Below are 20544 nucleotides of genomic sequence, written 5' to 3'. Positions count from 1 at the left end.
GAAAATATGTTCAAGCACGTTTATTACAACATGATGCCCCATGGTTAAAAAAAAAAAAATCTGGTAGGAAAAACAATCTGCATTTCTAGCAATAATAAATGTTTGAAGAAAGCATGGGAAATGTATATTATGGAATATCATGCAGCTATAAAAAAGAATGGGTTAGATCTATGTGCATGAACCTAGAAAGATATCCACACAGATTATTAAGTGGGGGAAAAAGTCAGTTACAGAGTAAAATACCATATGATTGAACTTTAAATCACCAGGGCTTTCTCCAGAGAGTGTCATCATGATAATATCATCTCTAAGTTTGAGGCAGCTCATTAGCATATCCATAATGCAAAAGGAAACTGGAATCACAAGTTGGGTTGGTTTCAATGCAGTTCTTCTTAGACAGGCTGATAGACTTCATAATATGCACATGTTCCACACAAGTTTATACTACCCTGGTAATCCTCATAAAGTAAATATACCTGTTAGTCTCCAGAGAAATCTCTTTAAGATAGGATTCTGGTTGGGTGTTAGGTTTAGGGGTAAGATGAAACAAAGCATTTCAGATTTGCCTTTTCTAAATACACATGCCCATCTCCCGTCACAGACCTATAGTGTTGTTGCTGTTTTTTTTTTTGTTTTTTTTTTTTTTTTTTTTTTTTTTTTTTCCTAAGAGTTGGGATCTGATTCTGTTGCCCAGGCTGGAGTGCAGAGGCATGCTCATGGCTCACTGCAACCTTGAACTCCTGGGTTCAAGCAATGCTCTGCTTCTACCTCCTGAATAGCTGGGACTGCAGGCATGCGTCACTACTCTTCGTTAAGTCAAAACAAAAGGGTTTTTTTAGAGATGGGTGTCTCCTTAGGTAGCTTAGGCTGGTCTCAAACTCTTGTCTTCAAGTGATCCTCTCAGAGCCTCAACCTCCCAAGTCACTGGAATTATACATGTGAGCCACCAGGCCCAGTTCACAGACCTAAACAGTCTTAATTTCCAGAAGAGTAGAAGTGGAAGACCGGGGAGGAAAGCCAGAATATATAAAAGCACCTCAGATAATCTGGTCAATCTTTCCCTCTTTTTAAAAATCCAGTTGAAAATAACTATCTTAAAAGTATATGCTCTGCTTCAATTACCGAGAGGTAGCTATAATGACGATAGTGACAAAACCATTAACAATGTTCTAGACACTGATCTAAGGGAATTAATATAAATGAATTTGTTTAATTCTCACAACATCCACAAGGGAGGTGTTCATTATTATTATCCCCATTTTATGAGATGGGAATAGGCAGTTAGGGTTAAGAATCATTACCAAGCTAGTTTGTGGTAGAGCCAGGGTTCAAGACCTGGGAAGTCTAGCTTCAATCCGTAGGAACAGATGTGAATCAGAGCAAGCAAAGAAGGTGAGGCATATGTGCTCATATCAACATCTTCCTGCCCAAATTTCTCATTTATCTTGTCCCTTGGAAGAGACCTAAAGAGTTGTTCTATTTTTTAGAGCTCACTCACTGCTGCACTTCTAATCACTGAATTGCCCTTGCCCTTTGAATTATCAGTGTTTCTGGAGAAGTAGTTCTGAGAAAATATGCTCTGTTATTTCTCTTTTTCTTTCCTCCTTCAGTTCCTCCCCTGCCATGGAAACAGACTCCTTTGACAGAGAACTGTGCTGAAGTCTTCCACTAAAAGAACATGCAAAAATGGGCTGAAATTTCATGATGTCCAGTTCTTCTTGACTATGTTCCTAACAGGTGCCCCTTTCCATTTAGATTTGTCTGTAAAATTAGCCTGTGAATACTGGCTTGCCTCTGCAATCACTTGCCTAGGGAAGGAGGTGGTGAAAGAGACAGGTGTATATACATTCTTTTCTCTAAAGAAGGCTTGTTTTCAGTTGAAAATGTGGAAATTAAGACTTTCTTGCCTTCAAGAATTATGATGTTGTGGGAGGAAAAATATCCTAAGGGTTAAGGGCCAGTTCTGCCACTTTGTTAAATGTCTTCAACTAAGTCGCTTAACTTTCTGAACCTCAGTCCCCTCATTTGTAAAATGGCACCATAAATTATTGCCTTACTTATTTCACAAGGTTGTTGTGCTCATTCAAGAAAGAACTCAGATCTTCTGGTGCCCATGGTGTTCATTGATCCATCCATAATTTTTTCATTTCTTCATTCATTCATTCTATCTCTCAAGGGTTAGCTAAGTGAAAAATATATGCATGTTGGGAGTTTGGGGGAAGAAAGGGAGAGAAGCACTCCAGCTTGGGAAAGGGCACTGAAGGCAGAGAAAATGAGGCAATTAAGAGGATGGTATGAGCAAGGACCTACAGCAGCCCATGATTCCACATTCTAATATTTTTCATGATATTCCAATTACTCTGTGGCCATTAATTCTCAAAGTTTCAAGACAAAGCCATCTTTACCTCATCTAAGCTGGGTTCCTTAGCTGATATCTTCTACATCTTCTCTCCAGGCCCCCATGGCTCCCTCTATTAAGTACAGGTGGTGAGTAGAATTGGTCAATGCTTGCAAGCCAGGCTGCTCCTCAAATGTAGCCATAAGAAAAGAAATTTGTGGGGTGTTTTAAATGAATGCCTGATATAAAGATAAACCTCTGGTATCATATATCAGGGGTTCCCCACCCCCAGGCCACCTATTGCTATCAGTCCATGGCCTATTAGGAACTGAGCCACATAGCAGGAGGTGAGCAGCAGGCAAGCAAGCGAAGCTTCATCTGTATTTACAGCGGTTCCCCATCACTTGCATTACCACCTGAGCTCCGCCTCCCATCAGATCAGCAGTAGCGTTAGCTTCTCATAGGAGTGTGAACCCTATTGTGAACTGCACATGCCAGGGATCTAAGCTGGAAGTTACTTAGGAGCATCTAATGCCTGATCATCTGTCATTGCCTCCCATCACCCCCATTTGGGACTGTGTAGCTGCAAGGAAACAAGCTCAGGGCTCCCACTGATTCTACATTACCATGCATTGTATAATTATTTCACTATATATTACAATGTAATAATAATAGAAATAAAGTGCACAATAAATGTAATATGCTTGAATCATCCCAAAGTGTGGGGCGCCCCACTCCCACCCTGGTCTGTGGAAAAACTGTCTTCCACAAAACCAGTCCCTGGTGCCTATGTTTACCTCATAGGCATCAACATTTAAGAATGATGTCACAAAGGTTGGGGACCACCATCTCATATGATATATAAAGTACAAGTTCTGTGTGTCCCAGGAAAGGATATTAAAAGTATCATGGTGTGCATCTTACTGTATGTTGCTAATACTTTGAACATGTCAAGTGCTTCTCTCTGTTCTGTTGGATTTATCTTTGAAGTAGTTCATAAAGGTAAAGTTGTGAGTACTGAAAACATTCCTTCACTGGCCCTATTTTATAAATGAAGGAACAGAGACTGGAAGCAACCTGTGGCAGATTCTGCAGGAAAATCTAGTAGCGGAGCAACCTGAGACTTCAGGTTCCCTAGATTCCAGGACAGAGTGGACTTCCCCATCTGAGGTGACTGATACCTGAGCACAATAGGTTTTCATCGTCACTCCGATTAGAACGGTTTCCTTTACTCTGATAATACTGCTGATATTTCTAGAACTAGCTTGTTCATTCATTTATGCATATCCGAAACCCCTGACTGGGGGAAAGGGAGTGGAAAGTGGTCGGAAATGGGGTTGGAACCGTCATCAGGAAGCCAGACCCTCCACTGCCTCTAGAGCCAAGTTCGGTGTCAGGCCTTTGTCTCCAGGGCAAGGGGAAGACCCTGTAGGGAGGTGTAAGCTGGGGACTGTGGTCATCGGCGGTCACCCTGGGCTGCAGCGGGCCTGCCAGGAATGCGCAAATCTTGGGGCAGGAAATCCAGTCAGAAGATTAGGACGATAAAGCAGGGGAGAGATGGTGGTGTCCCAAAAGCAAAGGGGATCCCATCAATATGTGAGAAGCACCACGTCCTTCTTGCCCCAAATCCCACTGTTTCTAGATTTTTTTTTTCCTTCTAGGAGGCCTGCAAATGTCTGTTTCCGGGAGAAAAATGCGTCCCTGCTATTTCTCCAGCCTTCCCTGGTTCCTGGTCCGGCCCGGCCCCCTTAACATTCAGGAATGAGAGTGGAAGCGGACGGCCCAGGTCCCCGGGGGTCCCGACGTCCAGATGCCACAGCCTGCGAGGGTCCCTTGGGGCGAGAGGGGGTCGAGGCCACAGGCACGACGCCGTGACTTCGCCAACAGCCTGCAGTTCTCGTTAACGAGATTTCGCCAGGCCCTTGGACTAACGCCAGGATTCTCCTGTTCCCGCCGTCAGCGCTCTAGGATTAGACAAAGCCCCACAGGAAACGGCTCTCCGCAGACGCTCAGCAGCTATGACAGGAACGCCGATCAGCCGGCGGCCTGCAGCTCTCCCTCAAGGCCGAGCGCGGCCAAAGGGCAGCTCCGCCCCTGCCGTCTCCCGCAGTTCCATTGGCTAATGTGCCTGCCACTCAGCCGCGCGCCCAACCCCGGCCTCGGGCCTGGAGGCGGGATCCCAACGCGCCTCAGCAGGGCTCGCCGCGCCTCGCTATTCCTTGAGGTGAGCTGTGTTTGGTGTCGTAGTTCCAACGCCCGCCGCGGTGTCGCGACCCACGGCGAACCTGCATAAACATTTTCTAGTTGGAATCTCACTCTGCGAGGTGGCCAAGATAGTGATATTCCCGTTTAACGCCGACAGGAATAAGAGAGAGATTGAGTGACTCTCAGAACCGTGTGGCGGGATTTTAAAGGGGTATCTTAACAGTGGCTCCAGACTCCAGATAGACCCGTGTTTTCTGCTCTTAGCATTAACTATTTCATCTGTGAAGTGGGGACAAGACAGCCATCTTGCAAAACTGGTGAAAAATTCAAAAACTAACAGAAGAATCTAGTATGAGGACTGGCCCGTGATCTGCTCTTAATGGTGTGTGTGTGTGGGGGGGGGGAGGCTATGAGCATTTCCAGGTCTTCTGACCTCTAGTCTGGGACTCTTTCTGATAAGTGAGGGATTCTCAGAGGTCCAGAGACTTCGGGAGATCCGGGGGCATCTTCAAGGGGTTCCCTGAGTTCTAAACTGCAGAGAAACACTCTTAAGACAGATGATAAATATTTCCACCACGCCTGTTACTGATCATGTTTTGTTGTTGTTGTTTTTTTTTTTAATCATCTGCTTGCCAGATACTGTTCTAAGTGTTTTTATACATTAAGTCACTTAATCTGTACAGTGAACACTAAGGTACATCCTGTTATAATTCCTATTTTACAGGCAGGGAAACAGGCACAGAGATGTTAAATACCTATCCAGATAAAAAGTGTGGGAGCTGTTTTACATTCATGCAATCTAGCTGATAAAGCCACACACATTAATATTTGTACTATGTATTATTGTACAAGAGCTGTCTTTGATAATGATTCTTGTGTCACCATTTACAAGATGTCCCTGACTTTTATTAAACTCTCAAAGGGCAGGAGAAGGAAAAAAATAAATAAATAAAACAGAAGAATCTAAACCCTAAATCATAGACTACATGCAGACATACAGATGGATGATTAGAAACCCAAGTTGTGGGTGTCATGTTTGGAATTCCATTTTAGCTGAGTGCTTCAGACTATCATATCCCTGGAGTTGCCCACTAAGGAAAAATGATTGAATGACAGGACTGGAATGGAATGTAGCCATCATCTTATCTGACCACACAAACATCTCTCAGGAGATGAATGCCCCACCTCCTCGTGATAATTTTGAAGACTTTCTGAGAAAGTGATAACACTAGCCCATTACCTCACAATCCCAAGGAACACTAAAGGGACTGTAAACCCTATGCGCCTCATTCAATAGGTGTCGCAGAAAAAAGGAAAGAAAGATTGGGAGAGAGATGGGAGCAGGTAGATCAGAGGAGACCAAAGACTTAAACTGAAGACTAAACTGGGAAATGGAAACAAGGACTTATTTGCTTAGAGGGTGAAAAGGGTGAATTTACCTACGGAAATCTGAAAGCAGCTCTCCCTTGGAGCCAGGTGAGAGTTCCTCCTAAGGTGTCGTTGACCTCTGCAGCGGTGGTGACCTTGAACTACATAGCTCATTTGCACACTCAGCTTCTAAATGCCCAGAGCAGTCCTGAGTCTTGCCTGAGAGAAATACTCAGGTTCTTGGGCTTCACCTCTCCCTTCTGCCTTCTCTTCCTCCACCTTTCCAGATCAGCCTGGGAATATGAGGTGTGAGGAGGGAGGTGAGTGGAGGCTGAGTTTTGACCAATGTTACATGACATTTGAACCAGACTGATGGCAAAAGGAAGATCCTTTGGGAGGCAGGCCTATGTTCCCATCCCTTTTCCTCCCCCTTTGGATTAGTTAGCTCTCAATCCTTGTCGCTAGAGGTGGTAAAGAACAGAGAGGGGCACGAGACATCAGCCAAGTAAAAGTAGTGCTGAGGGTGGGTTCCCAAGTGATCTGTCAACATCCTGAAATGATATTTCGAGTGACCAGAGAAAATGCAGTCTCCATGAAGGAGGGAAGTCTAGGGTGGTTCCTGTAGAGAAACATTGGTTGTGAGATTTAAGGGGTAAAAGTGACATAGACAAGAAATGAGGCAAGAGGCTGAGAGTCAATGGCACCATTTGCTTTGGAAATTGAGCATAGTCTCTGACAAAGGCTGTGAAGCTCACAAAAGCTTGGTCCTGGGGCAAGGTGGGAGGATTGGCCTCACAGGACAAGAGCATGGCTGCAGAGTTAAAGGCCTAAGGACAAGCAATATGAGTTGGGACTTCACCAAACTACCATCCCCCAAACCCTTCCATCCAACAACTGGACAGTCTCTCTATGGCATGAGTAATAGCTATTGTGCCATTTGGTATGCAAAGACAATTATTGTACATCTGTTTTGTACTGGGCTTTTGCTAATTGGCTGTAAATGCTAACGTTTCTTAAGTGACTCTAAAAAGGATGATTTCTGCACAACACTAATCATTTGTGGACCTAGCCAGGAAGGCTGAAAGAAGCAGCAGGCTTAGCAGACTCTTCTGAATAGCTTTGGAGACATAAGCCAGGGAAACTCAGAATGAGATAAGAAAACCAGTCCTCTCATTTGTAACCTGGAACATTTGAATATGGACATGTTGGTGTTCACCTTGGCACCATTAGTATTGAGCAGATTTGTTAAGTATTAGTTTGAACTGTATGATGTGCTGGTATTCAGTTGTTTTTGATGCACAAAACACAGCAATTTCCTATGGCTGAATCTAATACAATCCTGAGATAATAAGATATTCTAAGAGATGTTAACTTAGTTGATTGAGGGAGAAAACTGAGGAATTTTGAGGGCCTAGGTCTCTAGGAGTGAGTGTTCCCGATTGTAAACAATTCATTAAAAAGAGACATGCAGGATCTCTAGTTAAAAATTGTAGTTTCATTTATTTATTCATTCATTGTAACAATATTAAAGATCATTGAACATTTCCCATGCGTCAGTCACTGTGCTAGAGAGACAGAATAAATGATTGTCACTGCCCTGAAGAAACACACAGAGAATAGCAGGAAATGAGTAAGGATGGTATAATGGACAGGACTGTAGGGAGGATCCTAGGAGAACAGAAGAGGAAAACAGAGAAGGATTGTGGGGAAGGAAAGGAGGAAGACAAGGAGCTGTGTGGTCTTAGCCAAAGAAGGTTTTGATGTGGGAAAGACAAGTAATAATTAACCAAATAGGCAAGGCAGGAAGGAAAGTTCCAGACAAAACCAGGCAGAGATGACCATATGATTTAAAGAAACAAGCTATATTTAGAGTGAATATAGGTGTATTAAGTCTACAGAAAGGCATATATCAAACGGCTTTAGGTGTCTCAAAGTCAGAAACTGTGTCATACTTATGTTCATATAGTCAGTGTTATGTCCAGGACCATACCTAGCACATGGTAGGTGCTTGGTAGATATTGAAATAAACTGGCCTGGGGGGAAAAAAGCCTGAAATTGAAATATACCACAAATTTTTAAAAACCTTTTTCTTTCCTGCTCTCACTAGTCTGAATTGGTGAGGTTTCAATATAGTACTTGAAATGTTATGCATGAAAACATTAATTTGCAACCTATCTCTAGAAAGAGATGTGGTTATGTAACCTTTTAATCTGTGTGTCTAAGTAGATGTCAAAAGTATGTCTTGCCTTGAAAACTGTCCTAAGTCTGTTCAATGTTGCTATAATAGAATACCTGAGGCTAGGTAATTTAAAAAGAAAAGAGGTTTATTTAGTTCACAGGTCTGCAGTCTGGAAAGTATGAGAAGCACGGTACCAACGTCTGCTCAGCATCTGGTGAGCGCCACGTGCTGGATCAAAAAACATGGCAGAGAAGGTCAAAGGGGAGGTGGACACTTGTGAAGAGAGGCAAAACCTAAGAGGCACCTGGTTTTATGCCAACCCACTCTTGTGGAAACTAATCCATTCTCACGAGAAGTAGTCTGTCTTCCCCAGAGCAAGACCCCAGTCATTTGGTGAGAACCACAACAAACCATTCATGAGGGATCTGCCTCCATGACCCAAACACCTCCCATTAGGCCCTACCTCCCAACACCACCACATTGGGGATCAAATTTCAACATGAGTTTGGTGGGAACAAATAAACCATATTTGGAAACAAACCATATTCCAAACCATAACACAGCCTTTTGGTTCCTTATTTTGAATAGTTACTGTGCACTCTCCATAGGCCAGGTGATACAACAGACTTGTGACCACAGTGGTAAATAAGACAAATATAGACCCTGCCTTCAGGAGTTTAATATTTAGTAGATTAAACAGTTATTATCTGTTAATTTGCCTAGATGAATCAGGGAAGGCTCTCAAATGAAGCAGCCTCTGGAAGATGAGGGCATTCCAGGGAGGAAGGGCAGCATATGCACCAGTGTGAAGGTGAGAGAAGACAGCATGATGTTCCTGGAGAAGAACAAATAATGAGGACTACACAGGGCTATTGGAAACAAGAAGGAAATGTGGAAGAAGACGTTACAAAGATGGGCAAGGGTTAGCTCTTGAAGTGGCTTGAAAAGGAGTTTGTATTTTATTTTGTAGTCAATAAAGAGCCATTGCAGAATTTTAAATAAGGAACCGAAAATAGAGTCTGAAAATAGAGGCGCAGAGACCAGTAAGTTGGTGGTTGCCAATCAGTAGTCCAAGGAAATGATAAATGAGCAGAGCCATGATCAGGACCAGAGAGGAGGCAACAGAAGAGAGATGCTCAGGATACAATTGATGGACTTCGAGAGTGTCTGGAGGTGGGGCACTGGAGAATTAAGTGACACGAAGAGATCTAGATTGACTTCTGGGCCTACAATTCAGGAAAGTGGGTGGGAGGTGGCATTCAGAGAGACCAGGAGCACTCCTTAGCTTTCAGAGCCCAACACACAATCACCAACAGCTGACTTATGAATAAGATCTTGGGGTTCTTGAATCACCAAAACACTGGTATTTTTAGAATTTTACATTCTTACAGCCCAAGAGAACCCCATGCAAAGAAAAAGAAAAAGAAAAAAAAAAAAAAACTTAAGAAAAGCAAAAGCATTTAAAAGGCTCTAACTTCTCCCAAACTCCTCCTCTTTTCTGACTCTTCCCCAATTGTATAGTCAAAGCAATAATAACAGCCACATATTAAGTCATTACCATCTATAGCCAAATAACTACAAAACCACAAGAGAGCAATGAAAATGGCCGTAAAGGCACAGAGTAGTAATTATTTTCCCATTAGCACCAGCTACACTAATATCAACATAGAACAATTAACATTCCTAACCTCATAATTAGGCCATAACCTCTGCATGTCTTGCCAGAGTAGACTGATGAATGGCAGAGGAGGAATAAGTAAAAATAAGGCAGCCGTGCAGTGAGACCACTGCATCCTGACATTGTCTGCAGGTGAGCCACAGTGCTGTTGTTTAGAAAGGCAGTGGGAGAACCCAGTTGTGATTTCCACTGATCTAGCCAGTCCCCGATTAAAAACCATCTAATTCAGCTGCACTTTCTTTGAGTCCCAGGAAGTGAGTGTTTGAGTGGGAGAAAAGCTATAGCAGTAATAACACAGGAGGCAGAGTCCTTTGCATTTATATCTCTTTATTCAGTCCATCACTAGGCAACCATTCTTTGTGCTTAAAACTACACATCTTTGTACATGTGACACCTTATTCTTTGAAGTAATCATTTTGGTTTGCAGTGTGCTAGGGGATATCTATTCTATTTATTTCTGTTTAGGTCAACCACAATGAAGAACAGGCCATTTTGATCTCCATCCTGGTTTATCTCCTCTGTGTTCTCAAAGCATCATATTATAGAATGGCTCACAAACTCTTTTGCAATTGCTTATATATTTGTCCATTTCTCCCTCCAGACTGTTGGTTCCCAGAAAGCATGTCTGATCTATGTTAGTGGCTACATCCCCAGTACCTGGCTATGTGGACAACACTCCATAACTGTTGGAGGAATAAATGAAGGAAGGAGTGAGTGGGTAAGTGAATGTTTCCCCTGAAATTCAAGCCTTAGTGGTTGAACCTGTGATTATTTGGTTTACGGAAGAGGCTAGGCTGATTGAATGGACTTGGCCAGGCAGAATTTAGCAAAATGTAACACAAAGATGAGTACACCAGCCTCGCTGACTGGGGAGGTTAGCTGTGGATGAGCCAAGTGCCAGCTGCCAGCTGCAGCTGCAAGGCCATGTTCTTCTAGCTAGGAACATTTTGTGGCAGAGACTCACCCAGGGGTCTGAATATCAGACTCACAACCAGAAAATGGCTCATTATTGCAGAGGCAAAGAACTGGGGACTCTCTCCAAATAACAGTGTCTTAAGTTAGGTTCCCTAGAAGCAGAACGTAAGACAAAGACTCTTGTCCAAGTGATTTATTGAGCTCAGCTCTCAGGAGAAAGGGAGTGAGAGGACCATAATAGGCAGGGAGGAAAGCTAGAGGAGAGCTCAGCTGGAGACTGGCTGCAGCCTGATCACCTGTGGATCAGCCACTGGCTGTGGGCTATGCCCCTGGGGGCAGGAACCATAACCTCCTAGTGAACACAGCTCTTATTTCGGTAGAGAGCAATTCTCTGGAAAAATGGGTAGCTGTAAGCTGTTGACACTCAGCATCCAGAGCTGGAGGATGGGTGCATGGCTTATAAAGGTGCTCTGGGCATGGCACCTCCAGCATCTGCTAGAGTTGGATAGTGTGAAATATTGTCATAGCGTTCACTACCGATTATTGAGCACCTACTATATGCCACGTGCTGTGCTAAATATGTGTATTTGCTCATATACTCCTTTGGATACACCTGTTAGGAAGGTAATATACTAGCATTTCCATCCAACAGATGAGGAAACTCAGACTCATGCTTAGAATATTTTCTTTCTGTCTCTACATTTCCATGATGGAATCAGGATGTGGCACATCCAACTGGCCTGAATTCCTTGCATTTATGCTATTCATCAATTCCACTGATGCTTTTGAACACCTATTATGTACCAAGACTAGGCTAGACCCTAGGGATATATCAGTGAAATGATAGTCTTGGACCCTGTCAGCCAAGGATAAGCCTTAGGCCTAGATCCAATGTGATCAAATTTTAAAATACTATTTGGACATCTGCTATGTACATTCTGATTCATTAGGCCTTGATCAAGAAAGAATCCAGACTACATGCCTCTTTAAAAATGGACTTGAATCCCTCACATAAAAACATGCCACTAGATTGGGAAAACCTGTTTTTGATACTTCATACAAACCAAGCATGGCAGGCACCTTCCCTGTGCATGAAGGAGATTAAACTTGGTGATCTCTAAATTCCCTTCCAGCTATCACATCCTCACATTCCCCCCTCTGACATTCACAGTGCTCATGGCTACACCTTTACTGGGCACTGTGATGGTCTGTTTTATGTGTCAACTTGGCTAGGCTATAGCCAGTTCATCAAATACTCATCTAGGCATTGCTATGGCAATATTTTGTAGATGTGACTAACATTTACAATCACTTGACTTTAAGTAAAAGACATTATTGTCACTAGTCTGGGTGGACCTCATTCAATCAGTGAAAAGCCTTAGGAGCAAAACTGAGGTTTCCTTGAGGAAGAAGAAATCCTGCCTCTGGAGTGTACCTTGACCTCTGCCTGAGTTTCCAGCCTGCCAGCCTGCACTACAAATTTTAGACTTTCAAACCACTCCCACAATCACTTAAGTTAATTCCTTGAAATAAAACTCTCCCTCTTTCTCAACACACACACACACACACACACACACACACACATACACACATACAGAGAGAGAGAGAGAGAGAGAGAGATCCCTCTCCTGTTGGTTCTGTTTCTCTGGAGAACACTGAATGACACAGGGACCCACTATGTACTTTTCTTCTTGTAATATCGTCTGATGTATACAGTTTTACAGCTTATGATATGCATAGTTATGGCCCATCTGGGTTACTAGTAGGCAGATTAATCCCATGTTTAGAGCTCCAACAAAACAAGGGTACCAGAACATGATAAAAATTTATCTTCAGTTGAATTAACCAGAATTTTGCATTAAGAACATGCAGAAATTTTGCTTACATATAAATTCTGTTTTTTTAAAAAATATCTATATATGGGTGGGAAGGACTATAATCATTTCAGGTTGGAGCCCCTAAGTGTATTGATCCAGCTCTGTACATCTCCAAATAGAATATAAGCTCCATGAGGTCAGAGGCCAACCTTTGGTTTCTTTATGAACCTATAGTACCCAGTATGTTGTTTCACAGATAATCACCTACATAGGAGGTGCTGAATCAACCTATTATTTTCCTTCTGTTTTATTTTCCAGAATACATTACCTTTGGGAAATGGGAAACAGGCTCAGAGAAATGCAGATTTGTTTGTTTTTAGGCAAATTGATTTACCATCTCCAAAGGAGAGGCTGTTGGCTGTTTCCTCCATATGGCTAGAGATTTATTATCTGAAAGCAGTCCAGAGACCAGCCCTTCTCTTGTTTCTATGTCCATTGGCAGGTCCTGGGAGTCCAGCTGACTGACATGTGTCAGGCTTTGTGAGTGTTTTAAGAGAGATTCATTTTACAACAGCATATAGGTAGGCTGTCCCAAGCCAACAGCAAGCATTGTTGGCAATGGAAAGGATTAAAAGGACTTTTGCAGAGACTCAGAGTCTAGACTTTTTCTTGAACACAACCTGGAATAGCAGTGTGATGTGTAAACAGCAGGTGTCCAATAAATTTGTGTTTATAGACCAGCTGAGCCTTGACTCCGGAATAATTAACACCCCTGATGGAGTACATAGAAAGGGATCCAGATCCTTAAGCAAATAATTCCAGCTTCACGTGAGAATCTAGCAACTTGAAAAGAGTCATTTAGACCATAAGAAGGGACTTCATGTTGAGTCCAGCCTGTGGTGGGAAACTTCCACTAACCTGAGTGTGCACCCTGGTGTCTCTCAAACCCAACCAAAGACAAAACTAGTCGTGCAGCCTGACATTACAGAAATAGAGGATAGAACTCAGAGCCCAAGAGAAACATATGGAAAGGCTTCCTGAATAAGAAAATTAGGAGAATTATAAGACAACTGTGTGTAGGGGTACCTAAAAGGCATTGAAGAGAGAAAAGCAACAGAAGAGCCAAATGAACTCCATCTCCTATGCATCTCTGAAAGGTTTTCCTGTAGCTCCTGTAATGTTGCCCACTTTCCGGTGGGCCTTGCTGGCCCTGGCTTCCCTCCTTCCATTCAGTCCCCTCCACACTGGCCAGAGTGAGGCTCTCTACCCGCTCTTTCTACCTAAAACCATTAATGTAAAGCCCACATCCTTCACAGGACACTGGAAGCTTTCAGAACTAGTCTCAGCCTCTCTCCAGCTGCATCCCATCACTACGCCTTCCCCCAGATGTTCTTTGGTCGCACAAAACTATTTCATGTTACTTTAAGTACTCCATGTCCTTCCAGCTTGCAGGCCGAAAATGCCCTTAGCCAACCTTACAGAAGCTCACCAACCCTTCAAGGCCCATCTCCTCTGGCTGAATCCATCAGCCTGTCTTTGATGCTTTCCTTATACTCCCAACCCTCCATGGATATTGTATTCCAACTGTTTATATAGTATATTAACACTTCAATTCTCATCAGAGTGTGAGCATCTCAAAATCTCTGGGCAATGGTTCATTTTTTTTTTTTTTTTTTTTTTTTTTTTTTTTTTTTTTTGAGACGGAGTTTCACTCTTGTTACCCAGGCTGGAGTGCAATGGCGCGATCTCGGCTCACCGCAACCTCCGCCTCCTGGGTTCAGGCAATTCTCCTGCCTCAGCCTCCTGAGTAGCTGGAATTACAGGCACGTGCCACCATGCCCAGCTAATTTTTTGCACCTTTAGTAGAGACGGGGTTTCACCATGTTGACCAGGATGGTCTCGATCTCTTGACCTCGTGATCCACCCGCCTCGGCCTCCCAAAGTGCTGGGATTACAGGCTTGAGCCACTGCGCCCGGCCGGTTCATTATTTTTAAAAATTATTTGTGCCTTGTTCCATGTTTATCACTTAGTAGGTCCTCAATAAATAGAGTTTGGAATTAATCAACCAGGTGACATTTATTGCCAAGTCTTCCCTGTAGCTCACACTCAGGCATTTCTCTCAAGCTCTTCCTCCATTTGACCCCATCTGAAAATTGAAGCTCCTTAGTGTGTCTGATACCACTGCCACAGATTTCCGTATATGCCCTATGCCTTCCACACAGACTCTGTGCTCATGTTGCAGGAAATAAGCATCTCAGGCTGTACCACACCCAGCACCAAGCTATGTGAATATGGGGTGTCCAATAAACGCTAATTATTTTAATGATTTGTGATATTTTTCTGCCATTTGGCTATGTGGTTTGAAAAAAAGAGATAATGGCACAGAGTCAAAGGCCAACTGAATTGCAGGGAAATCCACCCATTGGTGAGGGACGTTGGGTGCACTCTCTGCCTTCCTGCAGTCATTCTCTATCCACTGTGGTGGGGAGGCAGGTATCCCTCAGACACACAGGGATCTATCCCACTGCAGGGCCCTGTTTGCAGAGGGGCTGATAAGTGACCTCTCCCAAGTCAGGTGTAGCCTTTAAGCCAGGAGAGAAGCAAGAAACATGCGCTGGCACCCAGTTCCAGGCCTCCAAAGATCTTGCCTCATTTGAGTGGGCATTGCTCTTCAGGTCGAACTGAGTTGTAATTCAGCTTAAATCAACATTCAGAAGGAGCTATAACAAACGACAGCTTTTCATTGCTGCTGTAGCTCCATAAGCAAGATTATCTAAGCAATTAGAGGGTAATTATTGTCTACAATCAGAAGGGGAGAAGTGTCAGAACGAGGCAAGCAGAAGCGGTGACATGATAGATAATTTATTAGATTGTGAGTGGCTGTTTTTCTCTCTCCAGGCCTTTGTGAGAAAAACACCCAAATGCCACAAGTGCATCCCCAGAGAGCTTCAGGCTGGCAGGAGCCAAGGATGCAGAAACATAATTGCCTTCTATCTACTCTGATTTGAGCTTCATCAAATCCTTTGGCTCCCAAGGCATTCTGCAGCAGATATGTGCACAATATTCCAGCATTGGGACTTGTTTCTGCCCATACTGCTGGGGGGCCTGCGAGTCTGAGGGTCTGCAAAGCCTCCAAACCCTTTCCTTCCCTTCCAGGCCTCAGGGTCTGTGCTGGCCACCCTCCTATACAGCCCTTACCTGGCATTCTTGCTAAGTTATTTGGGGGCTCCAACCTTGACTCTTTTTATTCCATGCTGATTTCTTCTGGGCTCTGAACCTTGTGGGGAGACTTGCACTGCTAGTAATAAACAAAGAGTATTCATGTTTTAAAAAAATGAATTTTGCTGACCTAGGAGAGAACAGCAGAGCTTAAGGGCTTTTGTAGGATTCTGAACAGCCACCTGTCTGTCCAGCCCTCATCCATCCATGCATTCATCCATTCAGTAAAACCCTTTTGTGCTCACTGTGCTCAAAAAACAGGAAGGTTTTGCCCTAAGTTAGTTCACAGCAGAGTGAAATACAGACTAGAAACCAGATAAGCACCATGAGATAATTGGAAGATAAAAGATCAGTCTCTTCTACTGTAAACCATGAGGCCTTAGAAATGGGTGTACTCACACACTCCCTCATGACAAGGCAATAGCTTACACATGAGATTTCAGCTTCCCCGGAGGAGCTAAATAAGTGAACCCACTGCTGCCAGTGTTTGGTCATATAGAAGGCACTAAAAAACCTATAGTAAACAAAAAAGCCAGTGATTGGCCCACCCTCCAACACACACACACAGACACACACACACACACACACACACCCATCTGATGTGACCCAGCCGTACTATTGTACCTCTCTGACACAATAAGCTATTTCATACCTTTGCTGTCTTTATGTTTGTTTTCTACGGCTTGATCTGCTTGGTGAGACCTCAGCAGCTTTGGAACCTGTTTTTCTAGAGACCTCACCAGAATCTCCTGGCCAGATTCAACCTCTGCCATTACTGTGCCTTGTCCAAATCTTCCTTGAACTTAGCACCCTGGCGCATGTGTATGTGATCACAGGCCAGCCCATGAGTGTGCACTTGGAAAGCTCACTCATCCTTAAATCCATGAGGCCCAGAACAAAAACAGTCAGATGTTCTGAAAAGTATCTGTGTTGAATACTCAAGTATCTTCTTGCTAAATTATTCTTCTTGATCTGTCTCTCATTTTCAATTATTCATTAACTCAGTTTCAGACATTTATTGAGCACCTGTTATATGAGAGACATTATGCTCAGCCTACGTGTCATAGTCTCTTTCGGTAAGAATCGTCTAAACCTGCATCTTAAAATTACCTTTGGGGGTTGTGCTGATAGTGTGTATTCAAGTCTTGTGATGAACAGGAGGAAAAATATATCATCTTACATTTGCACACGTGATATAGTTTTTATAAAGCATCTTCAAACCCTTTGGTTAAGACCTCTCACAGTTGAGCAAGCAGAGTTGTGCTGAATTCTAATCTAGTGAACCATGGGAGGCAGCATGGTTTGAAAATCTGAGCTGTGTGTCTTTTCTGGAGTGAGCACATGCATCCCCTAGCTCCTGACCCGACTTTGAAACAGGGATGGATGACAAATGGCATCAGTGTCACTCAAAGAGTTGTAAGTGGCAGCCAGCTACTCCTCTGCATAATGATCACTTCGTGTATTCATTTTCCTCTTTTCTCATTTTGCTGACTCCCATTTCCTATCTTCCCTTGCTTTCTGCTTTCTCTATTTCTGATGACTTTATCATGCCCTTGAAGGATATTGCTTAGCACCCACCACTCGGCATTTGAGAGGTTTGCTTTCCCTTTGCTTCTAGGCTGGATTAAACCCACATTCCAGCATGTAGTATGGGTGGTAAGGAGGGTCAGAACTGGCACAGCCTCTGTGTCCTCAGGCTGCTGATCATTCCATTCCACATCAGACCTTCTGAGGTGAACAAGCTAAGCCAGCAGTACAGATCTGGGCCATAAACAGGACAGAACCCAGGAATGAACCATTGTTGCTTTGTCCGGTTTGAGCACTCAGCTTTGTACAAGTCAGACAAGACACCTGGACATGGAGCCTGGGCTTCCGCCCAGAGTTTCATTTCCACTGTCACAAAGCTGCAGAATGGGAGCAGAAAGGCAACTCTTGCTTTTCACCTCCTTGCGCACACAAAAGCCTCCTCAGCCTAGCATCAGCTTCCCCAAGCACCACCCAGGGGGCAGTGAATATTAACTGGTCCTGATTTATTGGAACAGAAGAGGAAAAGAAATGGCAGGCCCTAAATGTCAAAGCAAGGAGAAGTGTGACCTGGCTGTAAAAAGAGCTGAGAGTGTGCTCTGGGATGGGTCATGTGACTAGGATTCTCAGGCCAGGAGAGACCAGAAGCTAATTCAAGTGGGAAGTGTCGGAAATGCAAAGTCGGCTGTAAAAATGTCAAGAGCAAGGCAGAGAATAAGGCAAGGGGAAGAGTGCCTTCTGTTTTGTGGGAGGCAGGTTTCAAAACGCTAGGAGTGTGCATTTACTTTCACGTGTCTGCTTGGTTACAAGTCAAATCTGCTGTCTGCTGGAACATAGAAGAACTGATAGGAATGCAGCATCCAGGAACCTGATCCTACTCCAGGGAGTTCTGATGCTACCTTCCTATGCTGCAGAGAACTCTCCTGCTGCAGTGCTAAGAGAAATTTAGACAGTAAGTCAATTCAGGCATGCCTGGTCAAAGTGAGCTCTTACAGGTGTGGCTTGCCTAGTGAAAGGTAATGAGGAGTTGCTGAGGCTGTACCTGCTCAGAAGCCCATGTGCTCAACAAGAAAACTCCAAGCTTGCTTCAATTTGGTATTATTTTTAATGAACATTCACTGTTTTAATTCCATTCACTGTTTCTCATTTATTTGAGATGGGGTCTCTGTCACCCAAGCTGCAGTGCAGTCGTGTTATCTTAGCTTGCTGCAGCCTCAAACTCCTGGGCTCAAGTGATCCTCCCACCTCAGCCTCCCCAGTTGAGACCACAGGTGTGCACCCATCTTTATTCTTTGTTTCTTATCCTTGCCACCCTACTGCAGGTGTCCTCCTGGAGAATCTCATCTCCAGGAGGACACCTGCAGTAGGGTGGCAAGGATAAGAAACAAATATAGAGAGAGGCAGGTTAGCTGATAAAGGGGGTGTTCATGAGCAGGATGCTACAGAGAGCACTTGGGTTATACTTCCCCTGGAGTCCCTCTCAAAGGCTCAGTGGAAAACACCTTGATTTTCCTGTTGGCAGAGGGAAAAAAAAAAAAAAACAGAAACTCTTTTTTTTTTTTTTTTTTTTTTAAACAGGCTTCATCCTTCATTGGTTAAGGGTTGCTTCAGGCACCTTTAACTGTGATGCTCTTCTGGGCTGCCCCAAGCAAGGGCTTAGCAAATTTCTGTGGCCAGAAAAAGCCATCAGGCAGAGATGCAGAAGCTTTAGGTAAGAAGCCAGTGTGTCCATGAAGCTGCAAATAGCCTGCAAGGGAATCTGCTCCATTCACCTGCAATAGCCATCTTGACAGTAATGTCTTCTCACCTGTGTGCCCAGACATGTGCACGCAAGTGCATGCACACACACACGCACGCACACACACACACACACACAAATGCATATTGCTGTACCTTTTTCTCATTTGTACTCCCTTTACCATGACCATGTAAAAACTGAGTCTCCAAATAGTCTCAGCCCTCCTGAGCCATGATAAGCAAGCAGAAGAAATATCTGTAGCCCCCCAGGCCCCAGCCACCCAATGGAAATCCATGCCAGTTTCCAACTTCTGCCCAGCTGGAAAGGCTAGGACTTGTGTTGGCTGTTTTGCTTAAGCCTCGCTGAAGGGCAACATGGGGTGATGGGAAAAACTGGAACAGAGGTCAGGAATTTGAGGTTTCTTGCGTCCCATCTGCCAGTAATTTAGATAACTTCTTTAGTTGACTTCTAGAACTTAGTTTCTCCACTTGTAGAACTAGAGTAATAACACCTGCTCTTTTTACCTCCAAGAGTCGTAGGAAGACTCAAAAGCAGCCAATTCATATACCTGGGATAATCCTCACATGCCAAGATATTCCTTGCAAAGCCTTATCCTGTTCAATCTTAGCCTAATTACATTGGTTTTAGGCTTGAAGCAGGGGCTTTGTTGGCTGACCTCTCAAAGCCTCCCTTTACCTCGTTCCCATGTGTAGCATTCTGTTCTGGGAGCACAGAATGTCCTCTGGTCTAAAGGAAACTGGACCATTGTTTGCACTCATTCCAAGCAGATCAAGTCAAGGATCAGGATATTTTGAAGGCACACAAGGAGTCCTCTTGGGAGACGGGCATGACGGGCTTGCTTGCAGCCTGAGTGGCGACCAGCCCCTTCCATCTCTTCATTTGCTCTGTATCAAATAGCAAATTCCAGAATCACTATACAGAGTGGTGGATGGGGCAACAAAACTTACCCAAAATATTAATAGGCACCAATGAGGGCACCAGTTGTTGTGCTTAGTATGGGTCATTAAGGCCTGTGTGATGTCAACAGAGAAGCCATTGTTGGCTGGATCTGCCTCCTCCATCTCAACCAGGGAGTGCTTTTCAGTCACTTAGGAAGAGCTGCCCTAAAGGGTGAGCATGGTTCCCAAAGGTTGGAAAAACTAACAATTCTGAAAGAGGACTCAAGGTTTATTAGACCATCAAATATTGGAGTTGATGCTGAAGTCTATAACAATGGGAACAATACCCAGTGTGTATTCACTGTGGGCCCAGCCAAGATCTTAGGGAAGTAATAGTGGGGGGAGGGGTGTGAGCCCTTCTATACAGGCTCAGAAAGAAAGGCTTTTATCATTTATTTAGAAACAATGGAAGCAAAGTAATTCTCTGGGACTGAAACTTTGTCAGCCTGGGAGAGGCTTGAAGGAGACTCTAAACTATTCCCAGAGTGAATTCCCACGTAAACCTAAAGAATGCTGATGGAGAGAAGCCACTGCTCAATCTTTCTTTTAAGCCACATAATATCCTCCTGCCGGAACAGAGTTGTTCTTGGCACTTGGAAATAA

General features: G+C 43.8%; 1 protein-coding gene across 7 annotated transcripts in view; it reads left to right on the top strand.

The window, feature by feature from the left end:
* LOC141581641 (uncharacterized) overlaps window positions 1-20544 on the top strand; it is a 208671-nt gene that overhangs the window by 62486 nt on the left and 125641 nt on the right. For all 7 annotated transcript variants that reach the window (XR_012514402.1, XM_074387750.1, XM_074387748.1 and 4 more), the window contains 3 exons: window positions 1611-1737; window positions 4000-4562; window positions 10370-10486. Coding sequence is in view for 6 of the 7 variants with exons in the window: in XM_074387750.1 (XP_074243851.1) it covers window positions 4149-4562; window positions 10370-10486 (531 nt within the window). In the remaining variant the exon portion in view is untranslated. The remainder of the gene's footprint in view (window positions 1-1610; window positions 1738-3999; window positions 4563-10369; window positions 10487-20544) is intronic.

Source organism: Saimiri boliviensis, chromosome 16 (assembly GCF_048565385.1).
Source record: "Saimiri boliviensis isolate mSaiBol1 chromosome 16, mSaiBol1.pri, whole genome shotgun sequence".
Lineage (NCBI taxonomy): Eukaryota > Metazoa > Chordata > Mammalia > Primates > Cebidae > Saimiri > Saimiri boliviensis.
This window is presented reverse-complemented; position numbering and strand designations above follow the sequence as displayed.